Source organism: Schistocerca serialis, chromosome 9, assembly GCF_023864345.2.
Source record: "Schistocerca serialis cubense isolate TAMUIC-IGC-003099 chromosome 9, iqSchSeri2.2, whole genome shotgun sequence".
Lineage (NCBI taxonomy): Eukaryota > Metazoa > Arthropoda > Insecta > Orthoptera > Acrididae > Schistocerca > Schistocerca serialis.
In genome coordinates, this window is record NC_064646.1 from 61,437,689 (window position 1) to 61,459,668 (window position 21,980).

The following is a 21,980-nucleotide window of genomic DNA, read 5'->3' on the forward strand; positions in this document are numbered from 1 at the left end:
TATGGGATACTGAACGGGTAACTTGATATGTCAAGGGAGATGAAAATCTAGTGAGCATGGGGGATTGGAATGTGGTTATAGAGTTACAGGAGTATATGGGCTTGGAAATAGGAATGAGAGAGAACAGAAACAAATTGCGTTCTGCAATAAATTTCAGATGGTAATAGCGAATACTCGGTTCAAGAACCACAAGAGGGGAAGGTATACATGAGAAAGACCTGGAGACACGGGAATATTCCAGCTGGATTACATCACAGTCAGACAGAGATTCCGAAATCAGACGAAGAATCAGTGTTGAAGGAAGTACGATACTGAAGTCTGTTGAGGATGTGGGTACTGCAGTAAGGGACACTACAGCAGGCAGTTCAGTTGAAGAGGAGTGGACGTCTCTAAAAAGGGCAATCACAGATGCTGAATAGTCACATCCACAAGGAATCCAACTGCAAAGAAACCTTGGGTAACAGAAGAAACATTTCAACTAATGAAAGAAAGAAGGAAGTGCCAAAACAAAGGAACACAGCAATACAAATCACTGGCAGCACGAAAAATGTGAAGAAACCGAGAAGGAAATGATTGTAAAAAAAACCTGACTGAGCAAGTAGAAAAGTCAAAACAACTTTCACTGAATTTAAAAGCAAGGGCGGTAATATCAAGTGTGGAATGGGAATTCCACTGTTAAACGTAGAGGAGAGAGCAAATAGGTGGAAAGAGTAAATTGAAGGCCTTGTCTGATGGCGTGATAGAAGCAGAAGATGGGTTCAAAATGGTTCAAATGGCTCTGAGCACTATGGGACTTAACTTCTGAGGTTATCAGCCCCCTAGAACTTAGAACTACTTAAACCTAACTAACCTAAGGACGTGACACACATCCATGCCCGAGGCAGTATTCGAACCTGCGACCGTAGCGGTCGCGCGGTTCCAGACTGTAGCGCCTAGAACCGCTCGGCCACCCCGGCCGGCCAGAAGATGGGGTCGATTGGGTAGAGACAGGGGATCCAGTTTAGAATCATAATTTAAAAGTGCTCTGGAAGACTTAAGATATAAAAATAAGCTGAAGGCAAAAATAACATGACACCAAAATTTCCAAAATCATTGGTGAAAGAGGTAACAAAATGACTATTCACTTTGGTGTGTAGAATGTATGAGACTGTCAGTGTACCATCAGACTATAGGCAAAAAATCATCCACACAATTTCGAAGAGTGTCCGTAGCTCGTGGTCGTGCGGTTTTCGCTTCCCGCGGGTTCCCGGGTTCGATTCCCGGCGGGGTCAGGGATTTTCTCTGCCTCGTGATGACTGGGTGTTGTGTGATGTCCTTAGGTTTGTAAGGTTTAAGTAGTTCTAAGTTCTAGGGGACTGATGACCATAGATGTTAAGTCCCATAGTGCTCAAAGCCATTTGAACCAATTTCGAAGAGAGCAAGTGCGAGAACAGCTTGTGCATCCAAGTTGCTGGTAAAAATAATGTCAGAAGATTGGAGAAGAAAATTGGGAATCTGTTATATGATGATAGTAGAACGCGCAATTTTGATATCAAATAGAATTGCAAATTCATTAAATTGATGAATAAAATACCCCCACCCTCAGATGGCGTCACGTGTTTTCCTCTGATGGCCAGTGGATTCCGGACTTCTTCACCCCTCCCCCTAGCCCCACAAACGCTATTGGGGGAATTTCAAATTTTTGGCGGGAATTTGGAATGTTGGCGGATATTTCGAATTTTGGCGGGAATTTCAAATTTTGGTGGGAATTTTTTTGTCCGAGGACTGTGCTGACATTCCACCCCGTCTTCACAACCGCGAATTAGCGCGAAATTAAAAATGGCAGTGCCCTTTCTGGGACTCGAACCTGATCCTTCTGAATTGAAACCCTAAGGCCAGGCCACACCCTCCCCCCCCCCCCCCCCCATGAAACACAAACTGTCCAGATGCAGGAGAAAAAGGTTAGGTTAGTGTACTTCCTTCCTTTTGGTTGGGTAACAGAAGTATAGGCTTTTCTTTCTGGCAGGAAATATATTCAACTGATGAGATGCTGGTGTTGGACAGAGAGGAGTTTAGTAAGTGTTCTACCTGTAAGCATACAGCTGAGGATTGTATCTACCGCTATTTGACATCACAGTTTGCTACAGATGCCTGCTCGCCAAACATCTTGCAACTCAGGTAATCAAAGCCAATATACGCTAGCTCAACTGATGCAAAATGCATCACTGTTCTAATTACACAATGAAATTCTCGAGAAAAACCCAGCACTCGTAATGAACGAGTCATAATGAGACTGCACGGGCGGCAGCAGTTGAACATGCGTTCTCCTCGATATACGATCGGAAATTGCCGAAATTGGAGACACTCTTTTCTCCCCTGATTCCTTCCCATCCCTCCCTCCCTCCTCCAACCTATCGGGGGACACATGGTTTTCCAATGGCCAGCTGCTATAGCTGTGCCCTGCTTTGCAGCTTACAGCCATCCCCCTGGCAGAGGAGTCTCGCGATCTCCTTGAGGCGACGGTCTAAAAATCAGCCCTTTGCCAACACAAAAGGAAAAGTTAGCAGCACCACCCCACTCTAATGGCCGTGCCCTGGTCGGAGCACAGCTGCCTAGAGCGACCACATACACACACACACACACAATCACACACATACTGGATTATACCCACCACACACACACACACACACACACACACACACACACACACAATCACACACATACTGGACTATACCCACCACACACACACACACACACACACACACACACACACACACACACACACACAATCACACACACACTGGACTATACCCACCACACACACACACACACACACACACACACACACACACAATCACACACATACTGGACTATACCCACCACACACACACACACACACACACACACACACACACACACACACACACACAATCACACACACACTGGACTATACCCACCACACACACACACACACACACACACACACACACACACACACACACACACACACAATCAAACACATACTGGACTATACCCACCACACACACACACACACACACACACACACAATCAAACACATACTGGACTATACCCACCACACACACACACACACACACACACACACACACAATCACACACATACTGGACTATACCCACCACACACACACACACACACACACACACACACAGACACACACAATCACACACACACTGGACTATACCCACCACACACACATACACACACACACATACACACACACACACACACACACACAATCACACACATACTGGACTATACCCACACCTCCCCATGCGAGTGCCCACCGTTCTGAATGTGGAATCATTTAACGTCAATGCACCTCCTATAATCGAGCCCCTGCTATAAAGGAAAACACTATTGCGATGATAATAAAAGTCCTCTTTCCATGAAAAATGTGCAGTCCATTTTCTTTTAGTTTTATGAGCAAAATCGGTCTATTTTTTACGTTTGACTGCAGGATACAATTCGCATCTCATTATTTTGTGACATCCAACGAAGTGCACCGCCACCGATTACAAATGATCAGACTGCAGAGGCGTACACATGTTCACCCTGCGTAAAATTGGGATACGTCCATAGAACCATGTCAGGACATCTACAAACTGTAGACTTCGGGTAGTTTTTATCCTAGTAAGAAGCTATTGGTTAGTTTACAGTGTGTCAACTGCACTTCCTGGAACATGAGTGTTTCCCCTCTCCGTACCAACAAAGTATGAACCTCCGACAACGTATTTTATAGATGAACAGTTAGCAAGTTACGCATTCGAACTACATCTGTACGCCGTTGACAGCTCTGCACATATACCTAGAGAGACTGTGCATTCGTATTACCAGTCAAGAAGACTCGATTTAAACTGCTTGTCCGTTATTTTCGACAGTGCTACAGCCCTGCAAGTAGCGGAAAACTCTTCACAAAACGATTCCGTAGGGGATGTAAGCACATTTAAATTCATCCTCCTAAAGAACATAACATCTCTGATGGAAGTTTTATTATCGATATTTCGTAATAGTATGGTCTAGATTCTCCAGCAATAACGACAAACCAGGGCCCCTGCTGCACCTATCACACCTCATATTATAGTTTTAGAGGTCCACGATGACGGTACATAATCATCCCAGTTCTGCTATTTTGTGTGCTAGATGTCCGTTGGATGGAGGGAGACAGTCCTTCCTTAGTGTTATTCATATGTACAGTACAGAATGGCACATTAGTCGGAAGGTATAGATAGCACTGTACTCGAATGCACCCAGTCATTCACTATCATATATTGTACAGATGCAGTGCATCTGACCGATTTTCCATGTGTCTATCCGAGTGTCATGGATGGTTGCCATAAACCTCACTCAGTCCTCTCTCTCGTGGATCGACCTTCGAACGCTATCCCGGACGTACTGGATTGTGGATTACCCTCTAGACACTGCGCTGGGTATAATGCGCAATGTATCCAGCGGGGTGAATGGGTCTGGTTTGTTGGAGCAATCCGCAACACACGCACGGATGATGATGGTATTGATGTTTGGTTCGTGGGGCGCTCAACTGTGCTGTCATCAGCGCCCTTACAAAGTCCCAGTTTTTACACAGTCCAGTTTTTGCACAGTTCAATCTAGTGAGTGTCACGAATGAACACGCATGGTCATAGATATACATACGAGGGCTATTCGGAAAGTAAGGAACGACAGGTTGCGAAATGGAAACCACAGTGAAAATCAAAACTGTTTCATTTGCAACAGTTAGTTACAACTTCCAGGTACTTATCTCCATAGTCGCCGATCCGACTTAGACGTTTGTCGTAGCGTTGTACCAACTTTCCAATACCCTCGTTATAGAAGGCAGCCGCCAGTGCTTTCCACCAATTCTCTACGCTGGCCTACAGCTCGTTGTCTGTGCCAAAATGTTGTCTTCATAGCCAGTGGTTCATTTGAGCAGAGTCCGCCCCTGGTAGCTGAGTGGTCAGCGCGACGGAATGTCATACCTAACGGCCCGGGTTCGATTTCTGGCTGGGTCGGAGATTTTCTCCGCTCAGGGACTGGGTGTTGTGTAGTCCTTATCATCATCATTTCATCCCCATCGACACTCAAGTCGCCGAAATGGCGTCAACTCGAAAGATTTGCACCAGGCGAACGGTCTACCCGACGATAGGCCCTGGCCACACGGCATTTCCATTTCCATGTGAGCAGAGGTGAAACTCAGAGGGAGACAATTACGGGCTGTATTGTGAGTAATCAAACATTTCCAATTAAAAACGATGCAAGAGCATTTTCATTGCCTCTGCAGAATGCGGCTGAGAACTGTCTTGAAGAAGAAAACGCACGACACTTATGTAATGTTGGCTGCATAGCAAATTTCTCAACAGGCCCCCGTACTTGGCTGGAGACACTATTGTTCTAGGTATCTTTATGTGCTCTGTGTGTGCTCAGAACTAAAAAGCAGGGCGTAATGCGATCGACGGGCATACTAGAGACACTGCCCAACACACATGTGCAAAACATCATCGGATTTTCACTGTGGTTTCCATTTCGCGACTTTCCGAATAACCCTCGTAGAATACAGCAAATGCATTGCACCTGTAGAATATTTGGTTGTGAGTGACTGGGCGCATTTGAGTACAGTAATATACTATCCGACTCTTCTGTACCGTACATAAGAATAATACTCACGAAGGTCTGTTTCCCTCCATCCAACGGACGTCTTGCACATAAAACAGCAGGATTGGTATGATTATGTGCCATCATTGTGGATTTATGAGAGTATAAGAGGAGGTCTGATAGGCACAACAGGATGCCGTGGTTTTTCGTTATTACTGGAGAATCTAGACAATATGACTTTCATCAAAGATGTTATGCTCTTCAGTTGGATTAATTTAAATGTGCCTACATCCTCTACAGAACTGTTTTGTGAAGAGTTTTTCGCTACTTGCAGGGCTGCAGCACAGTCTAAAATAACGTACAAGTAGTTTAAATCGAGACTTTCCGATTGGTAATATACATGCAGAGTCTCTCTATATGTATGTGTGTAGAGCTGTCAGCGGGGGACAGTTGCGGTTCGAATGCACAACTTGCTAACTGTTCATCTACGAAATATGTTGTCAGGGGAGAGCACTCTGTAGGTACGGACAAGGAAAACTCTCACATTCCAGGATGCTAAGTGCAGTCGACACACTGTCAACTAACGAATAACTTATTACTAGGATTAAAAAAAAAACAGAAGTCTACAGTTTGTAGATGTCCTGACGTGGTCGTGGGGACGTATCAGAGTTGGAAGGTGTAAGAAAAGGTAGCAAAACTCATCTGGAAAGCAATAAGGGCATATACTTAAGAGAAAAGAATATCAAAGCAGCAACAGAAATCAACTCTGTACACATGCCAGCTCCCTGTTGCAGATCCCTGCACTGTAGAGTGGAAGTCAGATGAACGTGTAGAACTACGCCAGACACTGAGTTTCCATCAAGTGCATCGCTGCCTGAGTCTGCAGACAAGCAAGCTCTCTGATGTGCCGTAGCAGTACACTGCTTTCTTTCCAGACGTCGAGTTTCCGATCTACACCTCACATTGAGTCTCATTTAGGTACGAGGCGAGTTTTACTATAATTTTCATGATCTTCCTATCCAAAATGCATGCATATGGATCATCGTGAAGAGGGGAAGTCGTTGGATTTTTTAGTAGGCTGGTGTATAGGACATGCAAATATCCTCATATAAAATCAAACAACGCAGGGGTATGCCAGTAATATGACTGTATACATATAGAAAAGTATCAAATAACTAGAAAAATGACATAAAATCGGTAAAAATCAAGAAAAACGTGGTATAATTAAGGAAAACCTGGTATAATTACATAAATTGATGTTAAATACGTAAAATTGAGGGAAATACGACGAAATGTGCAAAATCGGGAAAAAACTTGCAAAATTACGTAAATTGATTGAGAATACATAAAATCAGAGAAACAGTAGCATGAAATGCGAGGAATTGAGGTGGGTTGGGTGTACCCGAACACTCAAGATCGAGAAAAGCTTAAAATTTATGCTCTGGCCGCATTCAGTTTTAACCCTCCCCCTTCCCATACGTGAGTTTTCGTAACACTTTCTTCAGCGAAGGTGACATTAAGTATAACACAGAGGCGCTATATTAAAGCAGGAAAAACATATGTATCCCAATCCATAACTGTGTTCGCACATGTGCAGTCGAATATAGATATTACCGAATTACGATTGATTTTCACAATAAATGTTATCCCGTAAGTATTAAGGAGAAGAATCAACGTGTTTACTGAATTCAAGCCATTCCCTAGAGCGTTCTGTAGGAGAGTCGGCGTTGTGAGAGTAGTCTACTCGAGAGACATGGTGTTAGGACGGAATTGCTATATTATCCTGCACACCAGCAAAACTACCTAACATCAGATCAGGACTTCTGTGTGCAAGAGGACTGCTACTAGAGCTGTGGTGATGCTACTGTAAACAGAAATAAGACTTTTACATCTCCTATGGCTATTCATTGTGTTGCTTACTCCCTTTTAAGTAGTTACTGCTTCTTTGTGTGTATTTTCGTGCAGCAGGGAGTGGGTGGTACCTCAATGTATCAGCTATCGAAAATATTCATGTCAGTTTTTCCTCGCTCTGTTTCCTAGTGGGACACAGAGCTTCCACCAAAACCGATACTGTTACTACTAATGATAAGTACGACTGACATACAAAGTGTTACTGAGGGTATGTACGTTTCTGACTTTAGATTAGGCATAAATCCATTGATTTCCTAAGAGACAGAACAGCAGTCTCCTGACTTTGTTCTGGTTGGTTTGTAAGCAGCTCGATCGGCGGACATACACTGATGATGCTTTTTGAGGACTCCAGAATAGTGTAGAAGGAAGCAGTCTTATCATTTTAAAGTTTGTCACAATAGTTATTTGGGTAGGAAACTTGTGGGATAATTGTACATCTGATGTTGGACAAATATATTCTGCATCAGAGTATTCAGAGTGTTACATTCCCATGACTAGTACTAGGTAACCATATGGTTTTAACAATACCACATTTTTAGTCGCAGAACCACATAACCATAGGAGTGGGTGTTTATGTTCTATATGTGTATAATGTGTCTTCTTTCGGACATATCCGAAGGAACAGACACCATGATGGATTGAGAGAGCCGTGAAGAATGAAATTTCATTGAATTACAAACATCATCTGTGTACAGGACGTTGATAGAAATTAATTGGCAGAGTTGAAAATGTGTGCCCGACTGGGATTCGAACCTGGGATCTCGTACTCGCTAGTCTGGCGCTCTAACACTTTTTTTTCCCTTCATTTTGTTCGTTGTTGATCGTTGTGTTTGATCGTTGCGCACGTCACGTAACATCCGTTGAAGTTCACTGTTGATCCTTTCACTCAGTTCTTTTATTACAGAGGCCAACCAGCTCTCTGACCGAACACTCTGAGCTACTGTCCCGGCTCCCTTAAGCCATCAAGGACACAGGAATTAGCATAGCTGCACGGGTTTACACCATGCACCCCCCCCCCCCCCCACCCACCCACCCACCCAGCAGACCCACATTCTCAACTTACTCCACACACTGTGAAAGTAGTGCTCCCTGCCCATTAATCATTAATCTCAATGCTCACAGCAAGGCCTATTCCCACATGAGTTCGAAAGTATGTGTGCATCCACACAGAAATAATCCTTGGCTTGTGATCGCCATAATTATATATTTATGGTGTCTTTTCTTTCGGACATGTCCCAAGGAATAGACACCATGATGGATCATGACAGCTGTGTAGTATGAAATTTCATTGTTGTTGTTGTTGTTGTGGTGGTCTTCAGTCCTGAGACTGGTTTGATGCAGCTCTCCATGCTACTCTATCCTGTGCAAGCTTTTTCATCTCCCAGTACCTACTGCAACCTACATCCTTCTGAATCTGCTTAGTGCTTCATCTCTTGGTCTCCCTCTACGATTTTTACCCTCCACGCTGCCCTCCAATACTAAATTGGTGATCCCTTGATGCCTCAGAACATGTCCTACCAACCGATCCCTTCTTCTGGTCAAGTTGTGCCACAAACTTCTCTTCTCCCCAATCCTATTCAATACTTCCTCATTAGTTATGTGATCTACCCATCTAATCTTCAGCATTCTTCTGTAGCACCACATTTCGAAAGCTTCTATTCTCTTCTTGTCCAAACTATTTATCGTCCATGTTTCACTTCCATACATGGCTACACTCCATACGAATACTTTCAGAAATGACTTCCTGACACTTAAATCAATACTGGATGTTAACAAATTCCTCTTCTTCAGAAACGCTTTCCTTGCCATTGCCAGCCTACATTTTATATCCTCTCTACTTCGACCATCATCAGTTATTTTGCTCCCCAAATAGCAAAACTCCATTACTACTTTAAGTGCCTCATTTCCTAATCTAATTCCCTCAGCATCACCCGACTTAATTAGACTACATTCCATTATCCTTGTTTTGCTTTTGTTGATGTTCATCTTATATCCTCCTTTCAAGACACTGTCCATTCCATCCAACTGCTCTTCCAAGTCCTTTGCCGTCTCTGACAGAATTACAATGTCATCGGCGAACCTCAAAGTTTTTATTTCTTCTCCATGAATTTTAATACCTACTCCGAATTTTTCTTTTGTTTCCTTTACTGCTTGCTCAATATACAGATTGAACAACATCGGGTAGAGGCTACAACCCTGTCTTACTCCCTTCCCAACCACTGCTTCCCTTTCATGTCCCTCGACTCTTATAACTGCCATCTGGTTTCTGTACAAATTGTAAATAGCCTTTCGCTCCCTGTATTATTCATAGAATTACAAAAATCAGCTGTATACAGGGCGTTCATAGAAATCAATGGAGAGATTTGAAAATGTGTGCCCAACTGGGATTCGAACCCAGGATCGCCTGCCTTCTACGCAGGCGCTCTAACCCTTTTTTTTAATCTCATTTTTTTCACTTTTGTTCGTAGCATCTGCTCGGGGCGGACGTCGTAAGACATCCGTTCAAGTTCGTTGTTCATCGATTAGCTCAGTTTGTTTTTTTTTTATTACAGAGGGCTGTTAACCCTCTGCCCGAACACGCTGAGCTAGCGTGCCGGCTACCCCTAAGCCACTGAGGACACAGGAATGAGCATGGCTGTGCGGACTTATCCCAAGCATGCCCCCCCCCCCCCCCCACCCCCAAGCAGACACACATTTTCAAGTTACTCCAAGTACTACGGAAGTAGTGCTCCCTGCCTAATAACCTCAATGCTTGTGTTGTGGCAAGGCCTATTCCCACATGAGTTAGAGCATATGTTTGCAGTGGTTAGAGCGGCCGTCCTGAAAGCAGGAGATCCCGGATTCGAATCATGATTGGTCTAATATTTTCAACTCTTCCCGTTGTTTTCTATCAACATCCCGCACACAGCTGATGTTTGTAATTCAATGAAATTTCATTCTTCACGGCTGTGGTGATACATCATGGTGTCTGTCCCTTGGGACATGTCCGAAAGAAAAGACACCATACATATATAATTATGGCGATCACAAGCCAAGGATCATTTCTGTGTGGATGCACACACACGCTCGAACTCATGTTTTACTTCTACCAACATGTGGATTTGGGAACTGCATAGTTTACCCCATGCGATTTCAGCTTTCTGTGAGAGCCTTGGATCGAAAAATGTTAATGTCAGTCTAGCACCTGACACAGACCTCGAAGTCAAGTTAGAAAACAAAGGGTGTGGCAGTGTACAAAGCTCTAGTCATACACTGCTTGATGTGTTACAGCCGAAAAAACAATGTATTAAACTGCTTATGAAGAAACAATGCAGGAACCCTCGCTTGTGATTAACAGAATTATAGCTCATTGTGGAACCTAGAAATGATAGTGCTTTTTCCCTACATGTGAGTAGATGCGTGAAACAGGCTGTGATGATCAAAATGCTTGTAAAACTAGAATGCAAGAATCTGCTGTATGATAGAAACTTTACAGAGATGTCGTTATATGTGAGTTATGGATCAAAAATGTCAAATTTAACCAGGTAGATCATATTTGAATCTATCAGAAGAGAGAGACATGGTAAAATCTTATAGAAGGTTCAGTTGCAAGTGGCGGCCGTTCTGCTTATGGAAATATGCGTGGGGGACGGTCTAGTGTGTGTGTGTTAGAACAGTGATACATTTTCCATCAGTTTTGGTAGCATGTATTGGCTTCAATTATCTGGGCTGCATGGTGATTGGCGAGCAGGCATCTGTAACAAACTCTGAAATCAAACAGCAATAGACACAGTCCTCAGCTATATGCTTATAGGTAATGCACTTATTAAACTCCTCTCTGTCCAACACCAGCATCCCATCAGTTGAATATATTTCCTGCCAAAAAAAAAAAAAAATAAGGATAATACCTTATACCCAAGCACTTTACCTGCCAACTCGTAGGTGAAGGCTACAGTTTGAGTACGTTTGCTACTAGTTTCGAGTCGTATTGTGAATTTTTTCTCAGCAGGATAACACCAGATGTATGGCATCATAAATTTTTGAGGTGTACTGCGGCTATAGACTGTCCTTGTGTACCGCTGTGCATACAGTTGTGTAAATAGGCCCAATCACTGTGACTAATTACGTAAATAGGACCGATCTCTACTTCAGTTTTTCAACCAAAATAAATAAAATACGCTAACCTAACCTTTCTCTCCTGCATCTGGACAGTTTCCATATGTCGGAGGAAGATGTACCATGGTTCGAGCCCCATAAAGCGCACCACCATTATTACTTTCCAGCAAGTGCCCCGGGGGGGGGGGGGGGGGGGGGGGGGAGGACTGTGCTGACACAGTCCTGGGACGCATAAATTCATTCCCAATTACTTTTGAAATTCCCGCCTACATTCGAAATTCCCACCAATAGGCCAGGTGGAGGAGGGGAAGGTGTTGGGGATGGGGGCGGGGACCCACATGTCAGCTGAGGAAAACACATGACGTCATCTGGGGGTGAGGGTGAGGGGTGGGGGTGGGGTGGGGTGTGGTTAGAAGGAAGTTAATGGATGAAGTTAATTAATTTGCATATCAATTTGATATCAAAATTGTGCCAGCGCTCTACCTTCCCACTATTGGTGATAATTTGGCTTTAGGAATGGTAAAGCTACCATTGGAATCAAGACTGAAGAAAAATCAAGATTGTTGAAAAGTTTTCATGATGTAGAAAATGTTTACAAGACTTTGAAATGGTGCAAGATGTTCGAAATTCTAAGGAAAATAGGAGTAATCTGAAAAAAGATGGGTAATATACAATATGTCCAAGAACCAAGAGGGGACAATGAGACTGGAAGACAAAGAAAGAAGAGCTCGGATTAAAAAGAGTAGAAGAAAAAATGGCAAATGACTCTAAGCAGTATGGGACTTAACATCTGAGGTCATCAGTCCCCTAGACTTAGAACTACTTAAACCTACTAACCTAAGGACATCACGCACATCCATGCCCGAGGCAGGATTCGAACCTCCGACCGTAGCAATAGCCCGGTTCCGGACTGAAGCGTCTAGAACCGCTCGGCCACAATGGCCGACCTGAGTGGAAGACAGTGATACATTCTTTCGCCCCTACTGTTCAATCTATACATCGAAGAAGCGATGGCGGCAAAAAAAGAATGTTTCAAGATTTTGAATAAAATTCAGGGTGAAACGAAATCAGTGATAAGATTCGCTTATGACATTGCTCTCCTCAGTAAAAGTGAAGAAGGATTACAGGATCTGTTGAATGGAAAGGACAGTCTAATGAAAAAAGAATGTGGATAGAGAGTAAACTAGAGACAGACAAGGTAAAAGAAAGTAGCTGAAATGAGAATAGCAAGAAACTTAATATCGAACTGGCGGTCACGAAGTAGTCAAGGATATGGACTTCTGCTACCTTGGAAAAAATAACACAAGACAGTCTCCTAATATAATGTCCAACCTCTTTTTGCCCAGCGTAGAGCCGCAACTCGACGGGGCATGGACTCAACATATCGTTGGAAGTCCCATGCAGAAATATTGAGCCATGCTGCCTCTATAGCTGTCCATAATTGCAAAAGTGTTGCCGGTGCAGGAATCTGTGCACAAATTGACCTCTCGATTATGTCCCCCGAGAGGATTCATGTCAGGCGACCTGGGTGGCCAAATGATTCACTCGAATTGTCCAGAATGTTCTTCTAACCAATCGTGAACAACTGTGGCCTGGACAGATGGCGCAATTTCACCACAAAAATCCTATCGTTGTTAGGGAACATGAAGTCCATGAATGGCTGAGAATGTTCTCGAAACAGCTGGACCAGAGGATCCAGTCCATTCCATGTAAACACAGCCCACACCATTATGGAGCTACGACCCATTTGCACACCGTCTTGTTGACAACTTGGGTGCATGACTTCGTGGAGTGTGCGCAACCATTAGCTCTTACCAACTAAAATCGGGACTCATCTACGATGTCATGGTTTTCCAGTCGTCTAAGGTCCAATTGATATGGTTACAAGCCCAGGTTGGCGGTACAGGCGATGTCGTGCTGTTAGAAAGGCATTCATATCAGTCATCTCCTGCCATCGCTCATTAACACTAGATTTCGCCGCACTGTCCTGGCAGATACATTCGTTGTGCGTTCCACATTGATTACTGCGGCTATTTCACGCAGTGCTCCTTTTCAGTTAGCACTTAAAACTCTACGTAAACACCGCTGCTCTCGATCGTTAAGTAAAGGCCGCCGGCGACTGCGTGGTGAGAGGCAATACCTGAAATTTTGTACTCTCAGCACATTCTTGACACTGTGGATCATGGAATATTGAATTCCCTAATGATTACCGAGATAGCATGTACAATACGGGCAACTTCAAGTATCATTCCACGTTCAAAATCTGTTAATTTCCTATCATTCCGCGTTCAAAGTCTGTTAATTCCCGTCTTGCGGCCATAATCACATCGGAAACCTTTTCACATGAATCACCCGGATACTACAGACAGCACCGCCAATGCAGTGTCCTTTCATACCTTGTGTACGCGATACTAACGCCATTTGTATATGTTCATATCTTATATTTTGTGACCTCAGTGTAATTTGATGTGGACTCTGACCACAATCTATTGGTTATGAATTGTAGATTAAAACTGAAGAAACTGCAAAAAGGTGGGAATTTAAGGAGATGGGATCTGGATCAGCTTGGATTACGTAGAAATGTTGGAGCACGTGAGGCAATACTGAACCTACGACTTATCTTAGAAGAAAGATTACGGAAAGGCAAACCTACGTTTGTAGCATTTGTAGACTTAGAGAAAGCTTTTGACAATGTTGACTGGAATACTCTCTTTCAAATTCTAAAGGTGGTAGGGGTAAAATACAGGGAGCGAAAGGCTATTTACTATTTGCACAGAAACCAGATGGCAGTTATAAGAGTCAAGGCACACGAAAGCGAAGCAGTGGTTGGGAAGGGAGTGAAACAGGGTGGTAGCCTCTCCCCGATGCTATTCAATCTGTATATTGAGCAAGCAATAAAGGAAACAAAAGAAAAATTCGGAGTAGGTATTAAAATCCATGGAGAAGAAATAAAAAGTTTAAGGTTCACCCGAAGACATGACATTGTAATTCTGTCAGAGACAGCAAAGGACTTGGAAGAGCAGTTGAACGGAATGGACAGTGTCTTGAAAGGAGGTTATAAGATGAACACCAAAAAAAATAAAACGAGGATAATGCAATGTAGTTGAATTAAGTCAGGTGATGCTGAGGGAATTAGATTAGGAAATGAGATACTTAAAGTAGTAAAGGAGTTTTGATATTTGGAAAGCAAAATAACTGATTATGGTCGAAGTAGAGAGGATATAAAATGTAACCTGCAATGGCAAGGAAAGCGTTTTTGAAGAAGAGAAATTTGTTAACATCGAGTATAGATTTAAGTATCAGGAAGTCGTTTCTGAAAGTATTTGTATCGAGAGTAGCCATGTATGGAAGTGAAACATGGACGATAAATAGTTTAGACAAGAAGAGAATAGAAGCTTTCGAAATGTAGTGCTACAGAAGAATGCTGAAGATTAGATGGGTAGATCATATAACTAATGAGGAGGTATTGTACTGAATAGGATTGGGGAGAAGAGAAGTTTGTGGCACAACTTGACTAGAAGAAGGGATCGGTTGGTAGGACATGTTTTGAGGCATCAAGGGATCACCAATTTAGTATTGGAGGGCAGCGTGGAGGGTAAAAATCGTAGAGGGAGACCAAGAGATGAATACACTAAGCAGATTCAGAAGGATGTAGGCTGCAGTAGGTACTGGGAGATGAAGAAGCTTGCACAGGATAGAGTAGCATGGAGAGCTGCATCAAACCAGTCTCAGGACTGAAGACCACAACAACAACAACAGTGTAATTTGAGTAATAAATTTCTCAGACCATGCATTTACAGCAGGTGGTGCATCATGGACTGTAGGATAACAGTAACAGAAAAGAATCAAAGGGTTTGAGACGTTGTGCTATAGAAGAATCTGGAAAATTAGGTGGGCTGATAAGATAGGGAACGAGGAGGTTCTCCGCAGAATCGGCAAAGAAAGAAACATAATAAGGAAAATCGGCGAAGAAAGAAACATACGGCAAACACTGGCAAGAAGAAGGGATGGGATGATTGGATATGTGTTAAGCGTTGAGAGAAAAACCTCCTTGGTTCTAGAGCGAACTGCAGAGCTTAATAAACTGTAGGGGAAGAAGAGAGTGGAATACATCCAGCAAAAAATTGAGGACGTAGAGTGCAAGTGCTAGTCTGAAGTGAAGAGGTTGACGCAGGAGAGGAATTCGCAGCAGGCTGCATCAAACCAATCAGAAGACTGATGAATAATAAAAACAAACCATCACGTATGGTGCTGCTCTCGTATGACGATGCTATCTAATCTCAGTCTCAAGAGGCCTTGGAGGCCCAATGGTACTGGCCGACCGCCGTGTCATTCTCAGCTCATAGTCGCCAGTGGATGTATATATGGCTGGCCGTTGTCAGTTTACGAGACCAGAGCCTCTATGTCTCAATAAAGCAGCTCCTCAACTGCCGTCAAGAGGGCTGAGTACAGCCCACTTGCCAACAGCGCTCGGCAGACCTGGACTGTAACACATCCAAGTCCGAGCCAAGCCGGACAGCACTTAGCTTCGGTGATCTGATGGAATTGGTGCTACCACTGTGGCAAGGCTGTTGGCTATGTATGATGAAGACAAAGACTATTTAGCAATGTTCGTTCCCCCCCGAGGCACCACACATAGATAGACCTATGGGAAGCTGCACACAGAACCAGGACTCATCTGAGAAAGCAGCTTGATGCCACTCCTGTGTGTCTCTCTCTGCTTCCACGTCAAGGGAAGCCAAAAAAATTGTTGCCGCGATGACAGTCGACAGTGCACCACCTGAAGTTGTCTTACAGTCCATATGTCTTGCTGGAAACAAGCCCACTTCCTGATCCAACGTATGTGATGAGCCCGTACAATTCCTCGTCTACAGGTGAACAGTATGTCTTCACTCTCTAGTGCTACTCACATGAGTTCGTTGAGAACCGGTATGGTGCAGAGTACAGATTTCCTGCACTAACGGATTCCACATTTGCATCACAGTCCTGAGGAACCAATTAATTCGAGCAGCAATATCCCAGAACAGTAAACTGCAGTTACAGTAGGTCACGAACTTACTGATGTCGAATGGCGACTCATGTTGGGGTACATTCCTACTTCTTAGACGAGGCGTAAGACAATTTCTCAGAGACAACACACATTAAAATACTGCATTGGTGTATAAAACTGAAGAACGAAAGTAACTTCCTCATGATGTGTCAATGCTAAGAAATATAGTTTGTTGAAACTTGGACCATACACAGAAAGAACTGCTATAGTATAATACAGAAGGTAACTGAAGGAAATACGCAATGAGACGAACAGATATGTCACTTTTATTCTAAAGACGATGACTGCACTGAAGACGCCGCGGTTTATGATGGTCCTGTGGACATTACAGGAGGTGGGACATATTGTGCAATGTGTTCATGAAAGCTGGCCACAAGCTTCTGAGGAGTTGTTGTGGCAGGGCGTCCCACTTCTCCACCAGTGCCGTCGACAGTTGCTGGAGGGTCGTTGCTGCACGTGGACATGCTGCAGTATTTCTCCCAATCGCATGCCACACGTGCTCATTGGGATTCAAATCGGAGCAACTTGGAGGCCAGTCTATTCAGTCAACATCCTACCATTCCACCTGTGCTGTGCGATGCAGTTTCGCGTTGTCGTACATAAAAATGAAGTCAGGGCCGAATTCGCCACTGAAAAAGATACATGTAGAGAAGAAGTACAGTGTCACAGTAACGTTGACCAGTGATTGTACCTTGTTCAAAGATTTCCGTTGGTTCAAAGAGAATAGTTGGGTCTCATGCTCTTCGCGCATGAGAGCAAATATAATCTGTTTAGTATTTTCGGACGTACCTAATATGGCGAGATGGGGGAACACGTAAAGCACCCAGCAACATTGTCGATCATGCTCGCTTTGGTGGTCCACATACTGTGGTGTGGGGAGGTATAACGTCCCAAAGGAGTACTGACCTCCAACTGTTCGAACACGATACGGTAGACTCAGCGTTCAACGTTATTTTGACACCGCACTACTTTCCCATGTGCCTCTTTTCAGGGGTCCATTTGGACCGGACTTCATTTTTATGGATGACGATTCGTGACCGCATTTAAGAGATCAGGTGGACGAGCCAATGGACAGGAGTGGACTGGTATGCCAGTTCCCCTGAAGGGAAAACCATCGAACATATCTGGGATGCGCTGGGGGACATGTTGTAGCATGTCCACACGCACCAGCGACCGTCCAGCATTTGTCAACGGCGGAGGAATGGAACGCCCTACCGCAACAACTCCCACCACCCTCGTGGCCAGCATGGGAGCACCGTGCAGAGGATACACTGTTGTCCGTGTTGATCACTCACCCTCTCAGGAACCACATCCCATCTTTTGTAATGTCCAGGGGACCATCATGAATCACGGTGTTTCCAGTGTAATTCTTGTGTTTGAATGAAAACGTTGTTTCTGTTCGTCTCATAGCATATTTCTTACAGTCGTCCTTTGTACTGCTCTATAGCTCTTCTTTCTATGTGCCGTACAAGTTTCATCGAGCTATGTCACTTGGCAATGACACATCATGCAAACTTTACTTTCTTTAACTTTTCCACGCCAGCGTCTTTCTGATGGAGGGTCCCGACTTGTAATCTCCTCTTATGCAGTATGATTTTGCTGAAGGGGGACAAACTGTTGAGATGGTAATGGGCAAGAAAGGTTTTATGGAAATATGACTGGAGTGGGGTTCCAAGGGAGGCATATCCACTTGAAGGTGGAGATAAAAGATCTTTGGCAAGCCAAGTTTCAACGATTGAAAGGCCACACGGGAACACATCAGACAAATAGAAATGTTCTGTCAGTACTCGTGTTTTAGCTCTGCGCTCAAGAGGGCACTGAGTTCCAGCACCAACATGTAGTAGCCATATTACCCTTTGAACTACTGAAGGCACATCTTCCAGCAGGGAAGCAGTGCCACCTGTAGGAAGAGCAGACACGTCTCACCTATGAGGCGTTCTGGATTGATGACTGGTCCCACGTGGCAATCACCAATAATCCCCGCCCACACATTGAGACTGAACCAGTGCTGATGGTTTGCTGCCACCATAGTAGCATGGGGGTTATCTGTAGCCCACAGGCCGGTATGGTGAAGTTTGACAATATCGACCCTCGTAAAGACAGCCTCATCTGTGCATAGGATTAGACAGAAATCCCAGCGGCATGGTGGCCTCTGCGGTACATCGTCGCCACGGAGCCAGGTCCCTAGGTACTAAGGCCTGCACACCCCATAATGATACAGAGTGTCACCTGTCATGAGGAATGAATGTTCAACACAGCCGTCCGTCTCACGCCATGCCGGTGGTCTGTCTGCCTGGTCCTGACAAGGTCACTGATGTCTACTTTCGAGAGGATATGTCTTCCTTGGAACACACTTCAGGCAACATGTCCCGCAGTTTCACCCACTTAGTAAAATCACTCCGCATGTGGAATCCAGATGCTGTTACTCCTACCTTCTTTCTGCAGTTGCTGTGAAATGCTAAGCATTTGTATATCCAAGTGTGTAGTAAACGTAACGCCATACTGACATTTGTTGCACGCCGCCTTCATGGTGCTGCAGTTTCAGTGGCTAGTAGCCCACAAGAAATCTCACCCTTAAGGGTATCACAATGTAATTCGTGAATTTCTATATTTGTAACAAATAGGATTTTGTGAAAAATTAACTCGAGATTAAAAAGTTCAGCAGCCTGTTTGCTTACCTTCTTTGGAGCAGTGATTGTGAGGATTCCGTCTGAGGAGAGTTCTGTCCTCACTTTATCAGAATCCACGTTATCCGGCAACGCGTACTTGCGCTTCAGGCTGCGTGAGATGTAGCCGTGCTCATCTTGACGTTCATCGTGCTCCGCCTCAACCACCACGTCGTTGCCAACCACTTTTACTTTCACATCCCCTTCCTTGAAATGTTTGACGTCCAAGGTAACCTTTAAGCAATTTGAATTAAGTAAACTCTGTCAGAAGAATGAAACAGGGAGCATGATGTCATTAACGTGTATGCTTTGTTTTAAACAAGATATTTTACAAATATTGAAGTAGGCTGAGAAAGAACAGGAAAAAAGTACTGTGGAAGTTACTGAATGCCATGCATCAACGAACATACATTCTAATGAGGAAGACCTACACATTCAGGTGACGAAAGTCACGAGATACCGATAGACACATATACAGATGCCGGTAGTACAACGTACACAAGGGATAAGGAGACAGAGCATTGACAGAGCAGTTATTTGTACTCAGGCGATTCATGTGAAACGGTGTCCGACGTGATTATGTTCATACGAAGGGAATTCATAGACTTTGGATGCAGAATGGTAGCTGGAGCTAGATGCTTGGGACATTCCATTTCGGTACCCACTAGGGAATTCAATATTCCTAGATCCACAGTGTCAAGAGTGTGCCGAGAATACCAAATTTCAGGCATTACTCCAACCGTGCACAACGCAGTAGCCGATGTCCTTCACTTAACGACCGAGAGCAACACTGCGTGAACTACCTGCAGGAATCAATGTGGTACGTACGACGAACGTATCCTTTAGAACAGTGAGGCGAAATTTGGCGTTAATTGGATATGGCAGCTGATGACCGTCGTTAGTGCCTTTACTAACAGCATGACATCGCCTGTAGCACCTCTCCCAGGTTCGTGACTATATTGGTTGTCGCTAGTCAGTTGGAGAAACGTGCCCTGGACAGATGAGTCCCGATTTCAGTTGCGGTTCGAGGTTGGCGAAACCCCACGAAGCCATGGACCAAACAGTCAACAAGGCACTGCACTAGCTGGAGGTGACTCCATAATGGTGTGGCTGTGTTTACATGGTATGGACTGCATCCTCTAGGCCAAGTGCAGCGATCGTTGTCTGGAAATGGTTATGTTCAACTGCCTGGAGACCATTTGCAGTCATTCACCAACTTCATTTTTCTGGATGTCGTGGCAGAAGGAGGTGTTAAGAGGTATCTTATGACATGGTGTCAGGAAGTATCCTATGACTTTTGTCACCTCAGTGTATGAGGAGCTGCAGAAAACGCTAACTGACAGCAAATCTCACTACAGGATGATAAAGGGAGATTTCAGTGTGACTGTAATGCCAAAACTAAACTACTGTTTTTCTGTGCGAAGCGTTGCATAAGATATTAGAAACGACAAAGATCATACCTTAGTGTAAGTTACCGAGGCGAATGATAGGTAATTCCTAACAGGTTCTTCTAGAAAAAATGGGCAAGGATTAAACAGAAAAAGAAACGAAATCCAATGTATTTTTATAAATGCAAAGCTCATTATTGTCTACGTGCTACAGAATTAATTTATTTAGTCAATCGTTTTCGGCTTACATCGGCCATCATCAGACGTTCAATGACTACAGTCGTCAACTAAGGTGCAATATTCGTGAACTACATTGAAAGATGTTATTCATCAAGAGTGAGACACGAACACAGAGTAAATGTAATCTTTGACAATGCAGTCATAATTCAACTAAAAAGTTAAAACTTAAATCAGTAAAAAATATATAACATTAATGCTGAACTCGAAAAACGGTCCTTATTCAGCGTGTTCGCAAATTCCCGTTTACAAACTTCGTGACTTGTAGAGGCGAGTGATTGCATAATATTTTGAATAGGAACGCATGTCTGGAAACGTACCGTTTCCCTTCTGCGACGGTTTCATTTCAGATACGTAACTGGTCCACGCCTGCTTAGGTAAAGAGAAAAGCATCAGAGCTGCTTGTCCTAGTATGCAATAGGGTGGATAGGATGTCGTCTACAAAGCAGAGAGTCACCTCGAGTCACTTAACGTCATCCTTCTTGCGAGGGCTGTTCAGTGCCCATGCGTCTCCGATACAGTGAACATAGATCGATATACTTTGTAATGTAGCAACTACATTACATAGTACTGTATACATATACCCACTCTATTTTGCATTTTTACACTACTGGCCATTAAAATTGCTACACCACGAACATGACGTGCTACAGACGCGAAATTTAACCGACAGGAAGAAGATGCTGTGATATGCAAATGATTAGCTTTTCAGAGCATTCACACGAGGTTGGCGCCGGTGGCGACACCTACAACGTGCTGACATGAGGAAATTTTGCAACCGATTTCTCATACACAAACAGCAGTTGACCGGCGTTGCCTGGTGAAACGTTGTTGAGATGCCTCGTGTAAGGAGGAGAAATGGGTACCATCACGTTTCCGACTTTGATAACGGTCGGATTGTAGTCTATCGCGATTGCGGTTTATCGTTTCGCGACATTGCTGCTCGCGTTGGTCGAGATCCTTCGACTGTTAGCAGAATATGGAATCGGTTGGTTCAGGAGGGTAATAAGGAACGCCGTGCTGGATCC

The 21,980-nt window shown here is 44.0% G+C and overlaps 1 protein-coding gene across 1 annotated transcript in view; it reads right to left on the reverse strand.

Moving 5' to 3' along the window:
- The window catches only part of LOC126419368 (protein lethal(2)essential for life-like), a 99,311-nt gene that overhangs the window by 48,652 nt on the left and 28,679 nt on the right, over positions 1-21,980 (reverse strand). The window contains exon 2 of the mRNA XM_050086555.1: positions 19,340-19,561. Coding sequence (XP_049942512.1) covers positions 19,340-19,561 — 222 coding nt within the window. The remainder of the gene's footprint in view (positions 1-19,339; positions 19,562-21,980) is intronic.